Source organism: Muscardinus avellanarius (assembly GCF_963383645.1).
Source record: "Muscardinus avellanarius genome assembly, chromosome: 17".
Classification (NCBI taxonomy): Eukaryota; Metazoa; Chordata; class Mammalia; order Rodentia; family Gliridae; genus Muscardinus; species Muscardinus avellanarius.
The window spans coordinates 3,898,256-3,920,244 of record NC_137803.1 but is presented as its reverse complement, the minus strand read 5'-3'; the positions used below and the strand labels follow the sequence as shown (position 1 = coordinate 3,920,244).

At 52.6% G+C, this 21,989-nt stretch overlaps 1 protein-coding gene across 2 annotated transcripts; it reads left to right on the top strand.

The window, feature by feature from the left end:
• Positions 1-2,831: 2,831 nt before the first annotated feature.
• On the top strand, positions 2,832-20,650 carry CNDP2 (carnosine dipeptidase 2; the record flags this gene model as incomplete). Of its 2 annotated transcripts, XM_080714783.1 has the most annotated exons (11): positions 2,832-2,891; positions 4,125-4,268; positions 9,169-9,331; positions 11,962-12,050; positions 13,301-13,501; positions 15,149-15,233; positions 16,250-16,410; positions 16,847-17,011; positions 19,256-19,397; positions 19,629-19,776; positions 20,581-20,650. In XM_080714783.1, 11 exons carry the CDS (start codon positions 2,832-2,834, stop codon positions 20,648-20,650), a joined length of 1,428 nt encoding a protein of 475 aa, XP_080570909.1. The 2 variants fall into 2 exon arrangements, with proteins under 2 accessions (XP_080570909.1, XP_080570910.1); XM_080714784.1 differs by lacking the exons at positions 9,169-9,331; positions 11,962-12,050.
• Positions 20,651-21,989: the final 1,339 nt, after the last annotated feature.

Here is a 21,989-nt window from a genome sequence, read left to right as displayed (position 1 = left end):
ATGGACGCTTTGGCCACAGGATGCCCCTCCTCGGATCCGGCTGGGCCGGGGTTGCAAGGAAGCGCACGTCCCGATGGTACGCGTCACGGGATCTCCAAAACCCGGGCGCCTTAGTTTCAGACTTCATGAAGTCTCGGGCTCCCGGTGAAGCAGCAGGCCCCGCCCCCGGGAGACGGCCGGGAAGCCCAGCTCGGGGCCACCTGCCTTCCCGCGGTCCCGGACCGGCTCCTCGCAGCTCGGCCGCCCCGCCCATCCCGAGGGGCGTGGCGAGTCAGCTCTCCTGTCCAGTCAGGGAGCTCCTGGGGCGGGGCGGGGCAATGCCCGTCCAGAAGACCAGGCCAGGATTGGTGAGCTGGACGGCCGGGAGAGGCGGGGCTATGTCGGCCGACCAGACGGGGTGAGGCGTGGGTGGGCGTGACGGGCTCTCCCAGTCAGGTCGGGGATTGGTCAGTGGGGCAGCGGGCGGAGCTCTGCTAGCCTGTGAGGCGGGGCAGTCGCTGGGGGCGTGGCGACGCCCGCCTTCCTGGCCCCGTGGGGGGCGGGGCGGGGCGGGCCCCGGCTGGGGGCGGGGCCGGGACACGTGGTGCGGAACCGGCGGGGGTAAGCTGGCTTCCCGCGGGGCCTTCCTCTGGGGTGGGCGATCGGGGTGCGGACCCGGCCGGGCGGGGGCCTCCGCCGGTGGCGGGGGTCGCCCTGGCCCCCGCGGGAGCGCCGCGCCCCGGGCCGCAGCCGGGTGCGAGCCGTGGAGGCCCTGAGTCGCCCGAGGCGCTGGCCGGCCCGGGCTCGTGGGGGCCTCCGGGTCCGAGGCCTGGCCCCGGGGGCTCAGCCGAGCGTCCCGGGCCGGGGGTGGGCCGGCTCGGCCGCACGCCGGGCCCCGTGGTGCGTGGCGGCGACCTGTGCCGCCGAGGTCCGCACGCCGGCGCCCAGGGAGGCCTGCTGCGGACTCTGCCTTCCTCCTGACTCGCCCTGGGGCCAAAGGGCCCCAGCCTCGGCTGGGTTTAAGGCTGGAGGTGCCTGCGGGACGGAGCCCCGGGGGGAGAAGACTTCCCCGGCCGGCTTGCTGGTGTGGGGGCCACGCATTCCATCTCCTCCTCCGTAAGGTAGAGGAGGTCCTGGGTCTAGAGCCCTTGAGACCCTGGGCCCTGCCCCGCAGAGGCTGTCGGTCTGCACCCGCGGCCACAGCTGGATTCTGGCGTCTTCCTAGGGCTCACTCGGTGGAAGACGAGATAGAGCCTGTCACAGGACCTGCTACTGATAACCGTGTCGTCCTGAATGTTGGCGGGGAGGGGTGGCCAAAGGAAGGTTCGTGTATCTTTGATGAATGATGGGAGTTCTAGGACGGGCAAATGGGAGATTCCCACCCCTGTGTTAGTGGTTTATATAGACTTGGATCACGAGTTAGGGGTTTATTCAGTACATACCTTGAGTGGACTCAGATTCTCAACTGAAAGAACCATTTGTGTGCACTCTGCAAGTTGCTGATGCTGGCCTCAAACCTGTAATCCTCCTGTCTCAGCCTCCCAAGTACTCGGGTTACAGGTGTGCACCACCGCACCCAGCTTCATTCTGACTTTTAAAAGCAATCCCTTGGTTTACTTTCTCTGCATCTGTAAGGCAAAGCCGGAGTTGGGTCCTACGCATGGAAGCTCAGCGCTAAAAAATGTGCCCCCGGAACAGCCAGCAGCTTTTTAAATTTATATTTTTACTGATATATGAAAACATAATAAACATCACATGGAATGTGTGATGTTTCTATACATGTGTGCAATGTGTAATGTCCAAGTCAAGGTAAACATCTCTTCACACATGGATCATTACAGTGAAAATATTCCGAATCCTTTCTAGTTATCTGGAGCAGTAGGATATCCTTATCCAGCTGTCCCCTGTGCAGTGGGGAAGTTTCTCCATCTTAGACCTTGTGAAGCCAGGACACGCCACAGCCCTCCAGGCAGTTTCTCCAAGATCAGGAGCCTTCCTAAACAACTCACCTGGCTTTCCTGGGATCCTCTTGGCTGTGTTGTGGGTTTGCGGCTGCAGAAGCAGGATCTGACATTTTGCTAAGATTCTTGAAGTGACCATTTCCTCTGTGGTGATAGAGAGTGAAAGTTCTTTGTATGCTTTAAAAGTACAATTTAAGCCGGGCGTGGTGGTGCAAGTTTATAATAACCAGCACTCCGAAGGCTGAGACCAGAGGATCGCGGTTTCGACAGCCTCAGCTAATTAAGCCCTCCGCAACTCAGTGAGACCCTGTTTCAAAATAAAGAATAAAAGATAGGGCAGGGGGTGTAGCTCGGAGGTCAAATGGCTCTGGGTTCCATCCTCAGACCCACAATAAATAAATAAATAAATAAATAAATAAATAAATAAATGTATAATTTAAGTCCAGCATGGTGGCACTCACCTGTAATCCCAGTACTTGGGAGAGAAGGGAAAGCTCAAGGCCACACCCTGTCTTGATCAAGATAAAAAATAAAAAAGGGCTGGATGTCTAGGTCAGTGGTAAAGTGCTCTTTGGTCCAATCCCTAGTCCCATACACACACATATATACACACATACATGTGATTTTTTTTTTAAGCGCTGGCAATCACTTTTACTGAGAAGTACCTCCTTTGGAGATTGCCTGCAAGCGCCCCCCCCCCCAAGCCAGGCACTTCCTGGAGAAGTCCCGTGAGGAGTGTCGCAATGCTGGCAAAGGGGTGGAGGCCCACACAGCTCTGATCAGAGATTTGAAGGAGTGTCTTCCAGCTGGTCACCTCAGTCTCTCCCTGCAAGTGTCCTGACCGGGTGCTTTCCTCCCTAGAACCTTCAAGGTCTGCGGACTGCTCGAAAGATGTCGGTCCTCACTGCCCTGTTTCAATATATTAATGAAAACCAGGATCGCTATATTAAGGTAAGGGGCTAGCTCTTCTTTGCAAATAGTGAAATTTGGTTTAATCCTGTGGGGTCAGAGAAACTTTCCAGAAGCCAATGTGAATTATGCAAGTATTAAAAATGTTACATAGCTTTCTCCTTAGAGTATAAATTAACACTTTGGCATTTGACGGGAAATGTTAGTATCTGTTTCTATAAGTAACAAAACTACTTTGAGATTTTTGTTTAATCTCCATCCATGGTTTGTTGTGATAGTTACAAATTAACAACTAGTTTGTGGGTTATTGTTTTTTTTTTTTTTTCAGTATTAGGAATGGAACCCAGGGGCATTCTACCTCTGAGCTATACCCCCAGCCCTATTTTTTATTCTTTATTGTGAAACAGGTTCTCACTGAGTTGTAAAGGGCCTCACTAAGCTGAGGCTGTCTGTGAACCACGATCCTCCTATTTCATCCTCCCAAGGGCTGAGATTATAAGCATGCACCGCCATGTCCAGCCTAGTTTATGTTTAACATGTTTTAAGTGACTAATTGATGTTATACATTAATGTTTCTTGATGTTAACTTAGAGAATCATACTTATGAAAGTTATTCTTGATAGACACATGTCAAGCAAAATCTTTAGAATCTTCATTCTAAAAATTATACTTTAGAAAACTTGGCTATTGTCAGGATGATAGACAAGCTAATTTCCACTGGGACAGTACTGTGTACTTTCTATATCTTTCTATTTTGTTAGATTCAGAAAGAAACTTATTTAAGGAACTCAGCACATTTTACCTTCACACATTCTCACATTCTGCTTTTCTGCTTGTGGCACAGATGGTACAGGGTCGGTAGAAACAGTTTTTAAACTCTGAGCAAAAAATACAAGTGATAGGTGTAGCGGGCCGTGGTGGCGCATGCCTGTAATTCCTACCTGGGAGGCTGAGATGGGAGGACCACAGGTTTGCTGCCAGCCTCAGCAACTTAGGGAGGCCCTGTTTCAAAATAAAATAGGGCTGGGGTGTAGCTCAGAGAGAGAATGTCCCAGGGTTCGATCTTCAGTGTGCATGGACACACACACACACACACACACACACACACACACACACACAGAGTGATAGGTCTGTTCTCTGCACCTAGTCCGCGTGGTCGGAGTGGAGTGGTCCCAGTAGCCAGGCTTGGTGTGCTAGAAACCGACATCTTCCAGGGATGCTTTCCCTGGAAGAGAAACTTTTCACAATCTCCTTTCCCTTTCTCTCCACAAACAGAAACTTGCGAAATGGGTGTCCATCCAGAGCGTCTCCGCCTGGCCGGAGAAGAGAGGTGAGATCAGAAGGATGATGGAGGTTGCCGCCGCAGATATCCAGCAGCTGGGTGGCTCCGTGGAACTGGTGGATATCGGGAAGCAAAAGGTACGCCTGCCATTCCTTGCCTGGCAGAAGCACAAACCAGGCTCCGCCCGGGCACCCGTGGCACTGCGCAGGTTCATGGAGGACCCGTGCTTCCGAGGCAGGAAAGGGCCTCATTTGGGTCCCGGCCATGTAGCGTGGCCGCCGTGTAGGGGCCTCCACCGGACTGGGGCAAAGGGCTTAGGGTGTCAGCACTTTCCTCTAGAAAGGAGAACTGACCACGGTTTTGCTGGAGTAAGTGAACAGAATGGTTTTGCATAGCTGAAGTTCCTGTCCCAGAAACGAGTAAGTTTTCAAAAAAGGAAGTTGCAGCCAATCTGTGCAGCTTTAAACATGGTGAAGTGCCCCATTCGTACAGCACCGAGTCCCGAGCTCTTCTTCCTAAGGGAGATTTTATGGGGCAGCAGGGGGAGCAGTTGCAATTTTTTTTTTTTTTTTTTTTTTTTTTTTTCAGTACTGGGGTTGGAACTCAGGGGCATTCTACCTCCAAGCTATACCCCCAACCCTATTTTTTTTATTCTTTATTTTGAAACTGGGTCTCATTGAGTTGCAGAGGGCCTCACTAAGTAGCTGAGGCTGTTCTCAACCAAGATCCTCCTGTCTTAGCCCCCCAAGCACTGGGATTTACAAGCGTGTGCCACCACACCTGGCTCTATCTGTTGTATTTTAATGCACGGTTCTGACAGATGAGGATGGCTTCTTTTCTCTTTTTTTTCTTTCTTTCTTTTTTTTTTTTTTTTTTTTTTGGTAGTACTGGGGTTCCTGGAAACCCTTCTACCTCCAGGCTATACTCCCAGACCTATTTTATATATATTTTTTATTTGGAAACAGGGTCTCTTAAGCCACTTGCTTCGAACCTGCTGTCTCCACCTCCCAAGTGCGGGGCTTACAAGTGTGGGCCACCACGCCTGGCTTCCGGCATTTCTTTTTAATTTAAATAAACAACCATTTAAATGACTTCATCCCAAGCCAGTCATGGTGATGCAAGTGTGTAATCCCAGTACTGGGAGGCTGAGACAGGAAGATCATGGTTCGCAGACAGCCTCAGCTACTTAGTGGGGCCCTTTGCAGCTCAGTGAGACTCTGTTTCAAAATAAAGAATAAAAAATGGGGTTGGGGGTGTAGCTCTGAGGTAAATGCACCTGGGTTCCATCCCTAGTACCAAAAAATAAAAAAATAAGTTACTTCATCCCTGCACGAACTGCACAATTCGTGCCATATATTTTCAAAGGTTAGACAGTTTTCTGGTTACTTCCATTCTTTTGTCTGTTGATGTCGGTGTTGAGTTGAAACTACGGTCCTAGAATTTGGGGTGTGGCCATTAGCTGAGGGTGCTCACCTCAGCTGAGTGGGCTGAGTGTTCCACCGGGAGCCCACAGTAGGTTCACAGCAAAGACGGGATTGAAATCTAGGCTTTCCGGACTCCTCGTTCACTATTGTGTGTGTGTGTGGGGGGGGGGGGTACTGAGGATGGAACCCAGGGGCCTTCTCCCTCCAGGCTAAACTCCCAGACCTATTTTTTCTTATATTTTATTTGGAAACAGGTTCTCACTAAGTTGCTGGGAGCCTCACTCAGTAGCTGAGGCTGGCTTCGAACCTGTGTGGTCCTCCTGTCTCAGCCTCCCAAGTGTGGGGATCACAAGCGTGCGCCACCATGCCCGGCTACTATTGTTCTTTTCAGATTTTCTGCTAACAACCAATTCAGTAGTTGCCTTCAGATTGAGTTCAGCCTCCCAGTGATTTTTGTTCCTGCTCTTGGAAGAGTAAACAGTTTCCTAATATTGTTTGTTGTATATTTTTTGGTACCGGGTATCGCACCTGGGGACATTCTACCTCTGAGCCACGCTCTCTGCCCTTATTATTTTTTATTTGGAAACAGGGTCTTGCTAAGTTGCTGAGGCTGGCCTTCAACCTTCGATTCTCCCATCTTAGCCTCCCAAGTACTGGGATTGCAAGCACGCACCAGCACGCCGACCTCCTCGTGCTGTTTTCCTATAGAAGCATACTTGAGTTGCCCCTCCCACCTGTTTTTGCAATATATAAACAAATACAGGTGGGGTAAATAGTTTTTAAGAGCTGTCTCACTACAATAGGTAGACTTATTCTATTCATCAGACTTCACAGGGCAGTCCTTGAGAAAGAGCCTTCTACTAAAGATTAAAGTGACTAATTGCACTATTTTGAATCACCTAACAACCTGTTTGTTTATTTTGTTTGTTTGTTTTGTGGTACTGGGGGTGGAACCCAGGGGCTTTCTACCTCTGGGCTACCCTCCCAGACCTATTTTATATTTCATTTGGAAACAGGGTCTCACGACATTGCTGAGAGCCTCCCAAGTAGCTGAGGCTGGCTTCGAACCAGCGCAGTCCTACTGTGTCAGTCTCCCACGTACTGGGATTACAAGCGTGCGCCACCACGCCCGGCCTAACTCCTGTTTTTAACAAGGAATTGAAATACTGCGTCACTGTAGGAGCTCTGCCACAGCACGCCGCACCTTCTCTCCTGTGCGTTGCTTTGGCCCCGGGGCTCCCTGTCCAGAGGGCGGGCATGGTGGCCCAGGCAGGTGTGCGGGGGGCTGGGAGCCACCACAGCCCAGGGCAGAAACGAGTGAAACGGGGGCCGGAGTGTTTCGATGCTCTGGAGGGAAGTCGACACTGGGAGCTTCGGGAATAGAGAATTTCAGAACCAGTTTGCCTCTGGGCCCAACAGCTTGAGAGAATTATTTATTTAGAGAGAATCTGTGGTCATTTAAAAACCATTCTCTTGCTCAGACCAGCTGAGAGCTAGCTGTGGCTGCAGAGGTCACGTGCCGTGCGTGTGTGACCAGGGCAGAGGGCGTGAGGAACAGCTCTGCCCCGGGTGGCTGTGGGCAGCCTGCAGAGGGGCCACATGCACCCACAGCCCTGAAGGTGCACTTCAGTGGGACACGGGTCAGTGCGCGCTGGTCACTGTCGGACTACAGCGCAACTTGGTTTGTTTTTGTTTTTGTTTTGTTTTGTTTTGTGGCCATATTGGGGAATTGAACCTCCAAGCCACACCCTCAGCCCTATTTTTATTCTTTATTTTTTGAAACAGGGCCTCACTGAGTTGCAAAGGGCCTCACTAAGTAGCTGAGGCTGTCCGCGATCCTCCTGTCTCAGCCTCCCACAGGCTGGGATTACGAGCGTGCGCCACCACACCCCGGCTGACTTGGGTTTTTATAAGGCGCGTTTACTGAGAAGACAAGTCCTGATTCTTACAGACCCCGGCCTCCTGCCGAGACCCCTGAGCGCGTGGCACTCAGCGCCGGGCGCCCTGGCATTGGGAGCTGGGCACTCCTCAGCCCCTCAGCAGCGCCACCCTGATCCGGGCTGCTCCTTTCACCTCTTCACTGTAAAGCGTCTGTCTTGCTTCATCAGCAGCGCCGTTTGTGTGTTTGGTTTACTAACAGATATTCTCGTGAATGGCAGTTTCTTGTAGCTGGACTATTCCATGGGCGTGATGGGCCGGTTGGAACAGTCCCCTCCTCCTACAGCTGAAACAGGGTGCACTACCTTCCCTCGTCGTGGCCACTGTTCCTGACCCTTAGTAGCCATCATGGTTTTTTCTGTTAGAACATAGGGACATAGAGGCGATGCTTGAGCTCTGGGTGAGGCCTAGGTTGCAGGTAGAGACCCTTGACCCCTGGAGGGTGGGCTGGGACCTAACACGGATATGCCTTCCCATCACCACCTGTCTCCTCCTGACGCAGAGAATTCTGTGACCTGTGTCCCACCCTACGTTCCTGCAGGATGGTGGACAATTAACTGATTGACAAGGGCTTTGGGAAAACAGCTCTGGAGTGCCAGATATCACTACTTCATTTTGTATTGCTTCATAGGAATTGTACTTCTTTAAAAGTCTTGTTTTGCCAGGCATGGGGGTGCACACTTGTCATTCCAGCATTCAGGAGGCTGAGACAGGAGGATCACAGTTCTAGGACAGCCTCAGCTACTTAGAGAGGTCCTTTGTAACTCAGTGAGACCCTGTTTCAAAATAAAGATTAAAAAATGGGGCTGGGTGTGTAGCTCAGAGGTAAAATGCCCCTGGGTTCCATTCCCAGTACCACAAAAAGGGGAAAAAAAAATGTCTTGGTTTATTGTCCATTCTGTGTATAATAGTAGTCTACATACACACTTTCAAAAATGCTTCTTTTAAGATCATAGTTGTAGCTGGGTGTGGTGGCGTATGATTGTAATCCCAGCATTTGGGAGGCTGAGACAGGAGGATTACAGTTCAAGGACAGCTTCAGCTACTATTTAGGCCCTTTGCAATTCAGTGAGACCCTGTTTCAAAAAAATATAGAATTAAAAAAAGGGCTGGGGGTGTAGCTCAGAGGTAGAATGGCCCTGGGTTCCATCCCCAGTACTGGAAAAAAAGATCATAGTTATTCTTAACCATCATTTCAGAAAAGAATGAACTAAGCTATACCCCAGAATGCACCTGCATAATATTTTGTTATATGAATTGGTTTTTGTTTTGTTTTGTTTTGTTTTGGTGGTACTGGGGATGGACCCTTCTACCTCGGGCTACACTCCCAGACCTATTTTATGTTTTATTTGGAAACAGGGACTCTTAAGCCAGTGAAGCTGCCTTTGAATCTGCACAATCCTCCTGTCTCTTCCTCCCAAGCGGGGGATTATAAGCGTGCTCCACCACGCCCAGCTATATGAATTGTTTTTAAATCAGACTAAGAGTTTCCCAACCTGCATCACAGGAAAGTAAATTCTTGCCAATTAATGACTATTAGACAATATGATCTTAACCTATACAGCAGAGATTGATTGGCTAGAACAGATAAGAAAACCCAGGGGTATTTGAATAATACCTGCTGTAAGTTCTGATGTATCCATAAACTTTCCTGTGATCTCTCCCTCTGACTCAGCTCCCTGATGGCTCTGAGATCCCACTTCCCCCGATCCTGCTCGGCAAGCTGGGCTGCGACCCTCAGAAGAAGACCGTGTGTATTTATGGGCATCTGGACGTGCAGCCCGCGGCGCTGGAGGATGGCTGGGACAGCGAGCCCTTCAGCCTGGTGGAGCGAGATGGTGAGGGACGGGCGGCGCCTCCCCGGGCTCTTGGCTTCCCAGAGGAAGAGCGCTGACCTTTTACCTTGGGAGAAACATTTCTACCATTTTACCTTTGGAAAAATCAGCAGTAGTCTCTTGTTCTTTGATCTGTCTAGTGTAGACGGTTTTGAACTTTAGCTAGAGATCGGGCTTGGGAATTTCTCACGTTTGCCTCCTCACTGAAAGCCCAGAAGGCTTTCCCTTCCCCGGGAAGCACACCTCGTCTGGGCTCGGGTCCTCTGCGCTCTCCTCCTGGGGCTCTCCAGCTGCGTGGGCCTCTAAACCCCGTAACCTAGTCCCCACCCCGACTTAGAGCTGCTCTGGGGCGCTGGAGGCATTCGCCACGTCTCGTGCCCTCCCTGAGATGCTAGAAGCCAGCATTCTTTCCTGGACCGCTGCCTCCCAGAGAGGGCGAGACCAGCCCTGTTCCCAGAGGGCTCCCACTCCTAGCAGGAACAAGCCCGTTAGACCCGGTGAAGAATCCACTGGGGGCTGTCCTCTCCCGTCCCCTCGTGGCATGAAGTCCTCCGCTTGCATTTCTCACATTACATGGTCTTCTTTCTTTTGTGTGTGTATGTGTGGTGCTGGGGATTGAATTCAGGGGCATTCGGCCTCCAAGCTACACTCCTGGCCCTATTTTATTTATTTATTCATTCATTTATTTATTATTTATTTATTTATTTATTTTGGAAACGAGTCTACGTACATGCTTGCTGAGGCTGGCTACAAACCTGCAAGCCTCCTGTCTCAGCCTCCCAGATACTGGGATCACAGGCGTGCGCCACCACCACGCCTGGCTCTCACGCACTGCAGACCAGGTGAGGAAGCCCCTGCGTCTGTGCCAGGGCCCTCGGGGGCAGCTGCAGACCCTCCCTTCTAACTGGATGCCAAGTCTGTCTTCAGACCTGCCCGGGCTTGGTGTGCATTGTGTCTGACAGTCCTCATACTGAGGGCAGCATTCTTCCTGAAGCTTCATCCCACCCCCTCATCCTCGTCATAGCTACTTGTGGACTCCTCCGAGTGCGCAGGGCGTTTCCCTCACAGGTGAGCTTGAGCTGCCTAGAGCAGGATTCCTCATCTTGGCTCACGAGTCATGAATGCCCCATCTTCCCACCACCTGCTCCAGAAATGGCGTCTTTCTTGCCCCGTGCCCTGGGCCGCTGCCGCTCCCACACTGAGGTCTCCCCAGCACTTGTTCACGTGGCTGGCCCCCTCCGAGGCCTTCACATGCCACCTGCTGGAGGAGGCGGCTCTCCAGACGAGTCCTTCCCACTCGCCTGCGGCCAGCGGCGTGGAGCCGGCACAGGTCCCCAGCCCGCGGCCACTGCCCGGCCCCTCCGAGCACCACGGCCGATGCCCACAGCCACCATGGGCTAGCAAGGCCCCTGTGACCACAGAGAACCTGCGCACCTCTGAGTTGCGCAGTCACAGGAGCAAGGATCCTTTTTAGGAGAGTTTCTGCGTGAGCTGTTGGAAAAGTTGGGTCTTATTTATAAAAGGAACTTCCCAAGCTAATGCTGGTCGTAAGACTTCGGGGTGGGTCGTGCTGGAGCTGCCAGACCTTGCAGGCATTCTGAGGAGGCAGAAGTAGGTAGATGGGCCAGGACAGGCGGGAGGGCCAGTGTGAGAGTGGGCGAGCCCTGAGCCGGGTCCACAGGCTGCGCAGACTGCGCCTTCCACCGCCTGCCTCCTGTGAGGCTCTACCCCAGATCACAGGAAAGGGCTCTGGGCTGGTCCTCTGAGTCTGCTGCCCCTTCTCCCCCATGGTGCTGAGGATGGAAGCCAGGGCCAGCACGTGCTCGGTGATAACTGACCACTGAGCTGCACTCCAGCCCTGCCTGCCCCCATTGTTGAGTCAGGTCGCAGCCCAGGCCCCTGCTCTCATCAGCAGCCCTGGAAGCAGGGGCCGAGCGGGAACTACAGGACCAAGGACACTGATTAAAAGTACTGTCATCACTTGTCATCCCAGCACTCGGGAGGCAGAGACCTGAGGGTCGTGGTTCACAGACAGCCTCAGCTACTTAGCGAGGCCCTTAGCAACTCAGTGAGACTCTGTTTCAAAAATAAAAAGACTAAAAATAGGGCTGGGGTATAGCTTGGAGGTACAGTGGTCCTGGGTTCCATCCACAGTACCGCAAAAAAAGGAAAAAATGTAGTGTCATGTCCTGCCATTTTCAAAGTGAGAACTAAAGGAAATAAATAATAAAAACCCAAGTTTTGCTGTTTACAGAGTAGGTGCTAAAGCGGGGTGAGTGCGGCTTGTGGTGCTTGTGACAACGCCGCACGCCTTTCCTCCCTGCTGCCCGGCTTCCCGCCCCAATGGCTACCAGCCACTTTTGGTAGGTGGGTTTTAACAAGCCCCCAGCGTGGGGTTCCCTGGAAATGGACTAGAAGTCTCTGCAGCAGCTGAGAGAGGGAAGTGGTAATGTAGAGGCGCCCACGTGACTGCCTCCTGGGTTATAGTGGGTTCTAGCCGTGGTGCTGGATGGACACCCAGGGTTCCTGATGGCAAGAGAAAGCCTGACCCAAGAGGCCACGTCGTTCCTGTGCTAAGACCTTAGCAGATACTCACCCGAGATCATAACTGCATTTGCTGATTGCTGTTCTAGGCAAGTTGTATGGGAGAGGTTCGACGGATGATAAGGGGCCAGTGGCCGGCTGGATGAATGCACTGGAGGCCTATCAGAAGACTGGCCAGGTATGCCCCGCCCTCTAGAGTCCACGGGTTCACCTGGTCCCCTGAGTGACACACTGTGAAATCACTGGGCCGAGAAGGCTGGTATCCCTAATCTTGATCAGTCCAGGTGATTCGGGTTTCAGATTATACCTGTTTTCAACTTCAGCAAACATTAAAAGCTCAATTGTTTTAGACAAGCTCAAAGGTCATAGTACTGACCAGTCAGCAAGATTCTTCCCAACACTTGGAGAGAGAGAGAGAGAGGGAGAGAGAGAGGTGTGCGTGTGTGTGTGTGTGTGTATGTGTGTGTGTGTGTGTGTGTGTGTGTGTTTTACAGGCTGGGCATCCAACCCAGTACCCCATACATGCTAAACAAGCGCTCTACCACTAAGCTACATCTCCAGCCCTAAAGATGAATTTTTAGGTTTATTTTTTTTACGGTACTGGGCATGGAACCCAGGGGCATTCTACCTCCGAGCTGCACCCCCAGCCTGGTCTCACTGAGTTGCAAAGGACCTCACTAAGTAGCTGAGGCTGTCTGCAAACCACGGTCCTCCTATCTCGGCCTCTCAGATGCTGGGATGACAAGTGTGCGCCACACGCCCGGCTCCAGTTTCCAGTTGTTGACTGGGCTCACAAATGCGGCTGCTTGCCTGCATGTAACAGGCTGGATGATGTTGGAGATTCGCAATCTCCAATGCATCGGTAGTTGTCTAGCTGTCCTGGTGATGTTGGAGATTCGCAATCTCAGATGCATCGGTAGTTGTTTAGCTGTCCTGGTGCTCTGGGCTCTTTTTCCTCTGTTCAACTAGAATTTGTTGGAGAGGGAAATTAAAACTAGTAGTTTGGTGCAGCTTCAGTTAAGTCTTTATTACAAAATCAGTAGGAAATAGAGAAGAAAGAGCAGCGTCCTAAACCCAGGTCGGGTCACAGAGGAGAGAAGGGAAACAGAGGCACTGTTTGCCTCTACATATTTTTTAGGGCTAAAGGCTTCGATTTTCTCTAGGGCTTCGGCCTGAATTTCCTTACATTCTTACTGTAGGCTAGTCTTTGGAACAAGGGGTGGAGCGTGAGAGAGGTCAGCAACGTAACAGCCGCCGCCCCTCCCTGCCCGAGTGCCGCACAGCGCCCAGGCTCTGACTGCTTTTTACATTTCAGAAATGAATACTGAAGCAATTTTCCAATAAATACCGGTACAGTAGTTTTCTGCCTGTTGCTTCTGGAAGGAAGGTGGGGATGCTGAGCCCCCTCCTGCTGTCTTCCTCCAACAGGAAATTCCTGTCAACGTGCGGTTCTGCCTCGAAGGCATGGAGGAGTCTGGCTCCGAAGGCCTGGACGAGCTGATTTTCGCCCAGAAAGACAAGTTCTTTAAAGATGTGGACTACGTGTGCATCTCTGACAACTACTGGCTGGGCAAGAAGAAGCCGTGCCTCACGTACGGCCTCAGGGGCATCTGCTACTTCTTCATTGAGGTATGGCCTGGGCTCTCGGGGCTTCTCACTAACCCTTATGCCTCCCTGGCATCTTTACTCTAAAGCAGGTGCGTATCAAGGAGTTGGCCATGCACAAAAGAGAAGCACAGAGCTTGCCCAGGGCCCACCTCTTAGGTTCCGTCGGCCATCGCTGCACCCCAGGCATGGCCAGGCAGTGCCCAAGTAATCCACGCCCAGCTGACTGTCTGAGGCTTAGCAGTCAATGTCCAATGTCCAGCTGGGACAGAATTACTTGTAATATTGCCTTGGGATGATTGAAGAGATTAAATCTAGTCCATCTAAGAAGGCTGAGTCATATACAAAGCATTTGAGAAATCCTTTTGTTACTGGGGATTGAACCCAGAGGCTTTCTACCTCCAAGCTACACCTCAGTTCTTATTTTTATTTTTATCTTTTGTTTTGTTTTGTTTTTGCAGTACTGGCGATGAAACTCAGGGCCTCCAAGCTACATCCCCAGCCCTATTTTTTATTCTTTTTGTTTTGAAACAGGGTCTCACTGCGTTGCAAAGGGCCTAAGTAGCTGAGGCTGTTCACGAACCATGATCCTCCTGTCTCAGCCTCCCACAGGCTGTGATTACAAGCGTGTGCCACCACGCCCAGCTTTTCTTTTATCTTTACAAGGGTCTTGCTAAGTTTTTAAAGGTCTCACTAAGTAGCTGAGACTGGCCTGGAATCTGCGATCCTCCCATCTCAGCCTCCTAGGTATTGAGATTACAGGTGTGTGCCACTGTGCCTGGTGAGAACCCCTCCTTTTAAGTTAAAATGCTCATTCTTTAAAATGGAAGTCCTCATTCTTTAGCTGAGTCATCTTTAGGGGACCAAATTCTCCACACTAGCTAAAGAGAGAAGCCAAGGCTAAATGTAATGGGAGGTGGCCGGGGCCCCGTGGGACTCTGCCACTCCCTGGTTGCCAAATAGGGGTGCCTCCCCACTGCACAGGCTCTGTGGTGATTCAAGTAGACCCTGTCTACTTAGAGGCCTTTTATCACCTCAACAGGACAGAAATCAAGGCCTACTGTGCTGAGCGCTCACCCTGGCTCAGCACCCATTCCGTGTGATAAGTGAGCTAGTGCTGTGATGAGCCTTTACAGGTGGGGGGCCTGGCCCTCCCCAATTACAAGACCCAGCAGTGGTGGGGTGGAGCCACCCCAGGTCATCAGGCTGCTGGTCCACGTTGGTCATGATTCACACCGGGTCTCTCCCTCTTAGGAGATAGACGCAAGGTCTTTGTGAAAGGCCAGGCCCTGTCCTTCCTCTAGGAAAGGCTCTGAGTGCAGGAGAAGTTGCCCTGCAGCTTACTGTAGCCAGTGGCCAGCATTCCCAGTGCGCCTGTGGCCGGCATTCCCATTTACACTTCTACTTAGCATTCCGAAGTGGCCTGCATTCCCACTCACCCTTGACCACATAGTTAGCATTCCTGGGGCCTATGGTTCGCATATCCAGGATTATTTGTTCTCATCTCATTTTCTGATTTGGGGAAGCATCTTGCTTTACTCCTGGAGTGAATGAATTTTAGTTTGGAAAATTGTCAGGGCTTATAAAAGTCCTTTGTTCCGTGTACTATCACATGATAAAAAGTAAGCTCCCGCTAAGCAGCCACATAAAGTGGCCTTTGTTTTCATCCAGGTGGAATGCAGTGACAAGGACCTCCACTCGGGGGTGTACGGCGGCTCAGTGCATGAGGCCATGACGGACCTCATTTCGCTGATGGGTGAGTGTGGGCCAACTGGTCGACCTGGGCAAGGGGCTGGCCTTCTCTCTGTTCTTGGCCTCTTGCCATTCTTCACGACCCCGCCAGCTGCCATTTCTACCCATACTCCTTCCTCTTTCTACTCAGCTCTCTTTAAAAGGCTCCTGAGTGAACTTCACCAAATGTACAATTACAATACACCAAAGAATTTTATTTTTAAGAAGAACCAAGGCAAGAAAATTTTTTTTAAAAGCCCCTGAGCTTCATTTCTGACTATCTTCCTGCTCTGCCCGGGACTGTCCGTGCCTTGCCACCACCTGTGGAAACCCTGCCCCCCAGCCCCTGCCCATCCTGTGCCCTAGAGCCACGGGGTGCTCCTCCCTCGCTACACTCTGCGTCTGTTACATCTCTCGGCTGGCACGTGCTCTGGTCACTCTTATTACAACTGGCCACACCTCAGTTCCCCTGCGTGGCCAGCTCTTGCAGGTCCAGAACCCCGGCTTCCTATCCTGGCACCCTCCTGGTGTCGGCTAAGTGGTGCTCTCGCCCTCCCACGTGATTTTGTAAGCGCCGCTCTCTCTTCTGGAGGACAGCAGCTGTCACAGCTGGGGTGACCTCATTTCTGGGGTCGGAGCCTGCTTTGCCCCTCGCCTGGGCTCCAGCGCGGCTTGTTTCTTGTGGAATGTGCATTGAAACGGAAGTGTTGGGTCGCGTGGCAGTTTTCGGCTGAGCCGGCTTGGAGCAAGCTGCTTGGTTGTTAGCATGGTGAGGGCCCCAGGACGATGTGCACCGCTCTGCCCACCTCGTCGGGTGGTTGTGGTTGTTAACTGACTTACTAGGCGAGGCTCTTGGAGAGGTTAGGCGTGCTCAGGGACGTCACCGCCGCAGCCATTGCCCGCTGCTCCTCGCTCCTGCCGGCAGCATGGGCCGGGGCACTGTGGGTCTCTGCTGTGCCTGTTTCTGGAGTTGGCGCTGCTGAGGGCAGCTGCTTCTGTACTGCCTCACCTGAGCCTTTCAAACCCTGCCGCCTCCCAAAGGCTCACTCGTAGACAAGAAGGGGAGCATCCTCATCCCGGGCATCAACGAGGCCGTGGCGCCCGTGACCGAGGAGGAACACAAGCTGTACGAGCACATCGACTTCGACCTGGAGGACTTCGCCAAGGACGTGGGGGCCAAGACCCTCCTGCATGACTGCAAGGTGCGCGGCCCCCAGGGCTCAGTGGGCTCCCGTGGGAGGGACGCCTGTGCGCGGGTCAGCAGAGAGATGGCAGGTGCCAGCAGGGTCACGGCCAGGGCAAAGTGGGAGGCTTTCAACGTCAGAGACACTTTGGATGCATAGGAACTGGGGAAGCACAGGAGGGCACTGGCACCCCGTGCAGGCGGCTTTTGCTTCTTAAGGTTGACTAGTTCGGCCGATCTAACAGAGCCAGTGGGAAGGTGAACACTGCCCGCCCGCACGGGGTGTAGCTGTGGGAGAGGGCATGTCGGGACCCCTCCTCAGGCCGCTTCTTGGTTTAAGAGCTGTGCGTGTCCTCTCCGTCCGGCCGAGGCCAGCCGAGCCTCCCAGGGTGTGCATGGCTGCAGTCCCCAAGCAGTCGGGACTGCCCCTGACCCTGTCTGTTGTGATTCTACAGAAAGACATCCTGATGCACAGATGGCGGTACCCGTCCCTCTCCCTCCATGGCATCGAGGGCGCCTTCTCTGGGTCGGGGGCCAAGACCGTGATTCCTAGGAAAGTGGTCGGCAAGTTCTCCATCAGGCTGGTGCCAGACATGACTCCTGAAGTGGTCAGCGAGCAGGCAGGTGGCCAGGACGTGCGGGCGGGACAGGGGAGCAGGAGGCTTTTATGGGGGCAGAGCCCGGACCCCGCGCAGCCCACCACTCGCTAATGATGGAATAAGCAGTGCAGAGCTTAGCAGAGTTAATGGCCATGTGGACCTCACTCCGCAGTGACCTTCACTGGCTGCTGGGGCGGCCCAAGTCTGACCTGTGACCCCACCCCAAGACTTCAGATTAGGGAGAGTCCTGGGAGTTCACAGTGTGGATGAGCAGAAGGGAGGCGTCTGGGAGCTGCAGGTCAGCCAGGTTCTGGAAACAGTCATCCAGGAAGATCATGGAGAGATGGGATTGGAGTCGTCCCTGCAGGGTGGAGGAGACTGAAGCCTGCCCCCCTGGGAACTGAGTTGTTTTTTGTTGTTTTTTTTGGGGGGGGTTGTTGTTGTTGTTGTTGTTGTTTGTTTTGCAATACTGGGGATTGAATCTAGGAGCATTCTACCTCCGAGCTTCACCCCCAGCCATATATTTTTTTAATTCTTTTATTTTGAAATAGGGTCTCACCAAATTATGAAGGGCCTCACTAAATAGTTGAGGCTGGTCGTGAACCTGCAAATCCTCCTGTTTCCGCCTCCAAGTCCTGGGATTACAATCGTGTGCCATCACACCCGGCTGAAAACTGAGATTTTTTTCTTTTTTTTTTTTTTTTTTTTTGAGATTTTTTTCTTTAGACCATATCCCTGGGCTGGCTCTGGGATCCATCTTCCATGTAGATGAAATTTAGCTAGCAATTTTATCTTTTCTTGGGGTGGTGAAACTGGGAATTGAATCTAGGAGTGTCCTACCTCTGAAAACGATCCCCAGCCCTTTTTCTTTTGTATTCTGAAACAAAGTTTTGCTAAGTTGCAGAGACTGGCCTCAAACCAGCGATCCTCCTGTCTCAGTCGCCCAAGTACTGAGATCACAGGCATATACCACCACATTGTGTGTGTGTGTGTGTGTGTGTGTGTGTGTGTGTGTGTGTGTGTGTGGTACTGGGGATTGAACCCAGGGTCATTCTACCTCCAAGCTATACCCCCAGCCCTATTTTCTCTTTTATTTTGAAACAGGGTCTCCCTAAGTTGCAGAAGCTGGCCATGAGCTTGCCATCCTCCTGTCTCAGCCTCCGAATACTGGGATTCCAGGCACGTGCCACCACACCTGGCTTATGATCTGGAGGACCACCATAACAAAGTGTGCAGACCGGGTGGCTTAAGTGACAGGAACTTGTTCCTCATATTTGTAGAGGCTGGATCGTTCAAGGTGAAGGTACCAGCCAGCGGGTCCAGCGAGGACACAGTCCTGGCCTGTGGACCGCCTTCTCACTGTGCGCTCACGTGGTGGGAAGGCCTCATCTCTCAGGTGTCCCACAAGGACACTAATCCCGTGTAATCAGAGCCCCGCTCTTGTGAACAAAGGCCCTGTGTCCAACATGATCTGAGTGGAGTTTCGAGTGCACACAGAGGATGCTCCTCACTCACGTAAAGCAAGTGAGAGCATCACTTTCCAGCTTAGGCATTGTCACCACTTGGGCATCGACGTAAGGGTAGATTGCCTGAGATTAATGTCCCTCACCTTCAGATAACTGGGCTTTATTATATTTCTTTCTTCTTTCTTTCTTCCATTTTTTTTTTTTTTTTTTTTTTTTTTTTTTTGCTGGGGATGGAACCCAGGGACGTTCTCCCTCCAAGCTACACCCCCAGCCCTATTTTTTATTCTTTATTTTGAAACTGGGTCTCACTGAGTTGCAGAGGGCCTCACTAAGTCGCTGAGACTGTCCACGAATCACAATCCCCCTGTCTCAACCTCCCAAGTGCTGGGATTACAAGCATGTGCCACCATGCCTGGCTTTGGATTTTATTTCTTAAGTCCCCCTTTCTGCTTCATTTTTACGCAGATATGTATTCAACCACAGAAAACAAGACTTGTAGACTGTAGACTCATTGTAGACTTGACCTGGTGTAGACTCATTGTAGACCTGACCTGGTGTAGACTCATTGTAGACCTGACCTGGTGTAGACTCATTGTAGGTCTGACTTGGTGTAGACTCACTGTAGGGAGACCTGACTTGGTGTCAATGAGACTCCTTGTAGACTCATTGTAGGCCCGACTTGCTGTAGACTCATTATAGACCTGACTTGGTGTAGACTCATTGTAGACCCACTGTAAACCACCGACACCCGATCCCATGCCAAGCTTAAAACACCACGTCTCTTCTGTTTGTGGTTCAGGTTACAAGCTACTTAACTAAGAAGTTTGCTGAACTCAACAGTCCCAACAAGTTCAAGGTGTACATGGGCCATGGGGGGAAGCCCTGGGTGTCCGACTTCAACCACCCTCACTACATGGCTGGAAGAAGAGCCCTCCAAACAGGTTGGATGCCTTTGGGTCAGATGCCAGGGCCCCGAGAATGTCTCGGGCCCCTGCTCTATCCTGTTGACTCCTGGCTGTGTCTGCGGTGCATGGAGGAAGGCTGAGGTGTGGGCGGGTGCCTGGCAGCAGCCCACCCCTTAGGGCATGTCGCCTTCCCCAGGGTCTGAGAAGTGGCTCTCTGAGGGATCTCAAGGCCCAAAGTTTACTGTGTCTCTTCCTCCATTCCCCCAGTTTTTGGTGTTGAGCCAGACTTGACCCGGGAAGGCGGCAGTATTCCTGTGACCTTGACCTTTCAGGAGGCCACAGGCAAGAATGTAATGCTGTTGCCAGTGGGGTCAGCAGATGACGGTGCCCACTCCCAGAATGAAAAGCTCAACAGGTGAGAGAGCCTCCAGGGCTTGGTCAACGAGTCTTGAGCGTCCCTACCCCCAGCCCCTTCCTCCTGATGCCAGCAGAGGCGGCCTGGCTGTGACCGGCAGCAGAGACAAGGCCTTGGTGGTCGCTTGTAAAAACAAGGTCTGGCCCGTGCCTGGTGTTCATCGCTGTCTTTAATCGGCTTGTAAACCCCCACACACCGATGCGCTGTATGTGGGCTGCTCCTGCACATTCCCACTTAGGCGGGTGTGGTGGGGATTCCTCTGTCCCCAGGATGCAAGAGGATCCTTGCATTCTGGTTAGCGACAGTGAGGAGAGACCCAGGCAGGCAGGGCGTCCTGTGCCTGGACCTGCTGGGGGCCAGAAGCAAGGACCCATCCATCTCGGTACCCAGGGTAGACTGAGGGGCTTGGGGGAGACGTGGCTGCTGGGTACAAGGTCTGATCTGCTCCCCAGATCAGGCTAAGCCGTTATTACCAAGGCACCAGGAGCAACCCTTACATTCTTAGACCAGGTCAGGATTAGTGTAGGGGGAGGGTGTCAGACTGGACCTGCACTTGAGGACAAATAGCCAGACTCTAAAGGTAGGCAGGACCCAGGCCCTGATGGGGGCAGTGCTCCCAGAAAGAACCAGCCGTGCCTGGGGCGGAGTGAGCGTGCACCCAGGTGACAATAGCCAGACTCTTAAGGTAGGCAGGACCCAGGCCCTGATGGGGGCAGTGCTCCCAGAAAGAACCAGCCGCGCCTGGGGAGGAATGAGCGTGCACCCAGGTGCGATGCTGACGTCATGGCCGTTCTTCCCCATCAGGCATAATTACATCGAAGGGACCAAGATGCTGGCCGCGTACCTGTACGAGGTGTCCCAGCTGAAGGACTGAGAGACCTGCTTTTCCATGGCGTGCCAGCCGTATCTGCCCAGAAGGAACCCTGCCCTTTGCCCTCTCCCTTTCCTCTTCTGACTCGCTCACCAAGTACAAGCTTCCTCTCCCCTGCTCCTCTGATCAGGTTTCACGCAGACTTCCAAGAAGGGACAGGAGTGGGTCTGGCTGTTGATGGGTGGAGTTAGCAGCCAGGCACTTGGCAGTGTTTAGTCCTGGGGCTTAGCCGAGTGACCCCTGGGTAGGTTCTCAGAGGTGTCCAGTGTGACTTGACCTCCAGAAAGCAGCCACGGTCCAAAAGCCGAGCGCTGTACGAGGCACCGGCCGTGATCAGATGGGGTCAGCAGGGCGTGTTGCTTTCTGTCTGAATATTCAGACCAGAGACTAGGAAACGCAGAGGTGCCGCACGTCACAGTGCCCCTCTGTGACCTCTCATGCACAGTTATCACCTTTCTCAAGACCTTGACCGCCAAGGGCGCTCCCTCCACTCCCTGACGGTCCCTGACGACCACACCTCCCAGTCCTAGTGGTAGGACCCTTGCGTCTCAGTCTGCGCTGCTCAATAAAGTGAAAGGAACCTCCGAGAGAATTGCCATGGCCTATGTGTGGAGCACACGCCTGCTTGTCAGGCACCATCTGGCTTGTACATGGAGCACACATGCTTATTGTGTGCCGTCTGGCTTACACATGGAGCACACGTGCTTACCAGCCGCCATCTAGCTTACACAGTGAGACACCATCTGACTTCCATGTTTCTCAGGTGCCATCTGGCTTACACATAGAACACACACGTACTTGGGTACTGTCTGAGTTACACGTGTAGTACGTGCTCAGATGCCATCTGGCTTACATGTGAAGCGTATACATGATTTCCAGGTGCTGTCTGACATACATGCTTGCCAGGCACCACCTTGCTTACACGTGGAGCACACACGTACTTGGGTGCCTCTCACTTACACACGTAACACACACTCAGATCAGATCCACCTTGCTTACATGTGGAGCACACATGTGCTTCTTGGGAACCATTGGGCTTACACATGTGGCACACACATGCTTCTCAGGTGCTGTCTTACACAGGAAGCATACATGCTTGACTTATACATGGAGCACACAGATTCTTGCCCCACACCATCTGGCTTCCACATGGAGCACACACGTACGTGGGTGCTGTCTGCCAAAGGACAAAGACCCACAGAATGACTCCCACCCACAAGCCTCTACTGATACAAATAGAAGTTGCAAAGGTGAGTGAGAGGAGCAGCCTCCTGAAGAAGGACTCCTTGATCAGCGGGGCAGAGGGAGCGCGCCACCGGAGCGCCAGCCGCTGCAGGGGGGC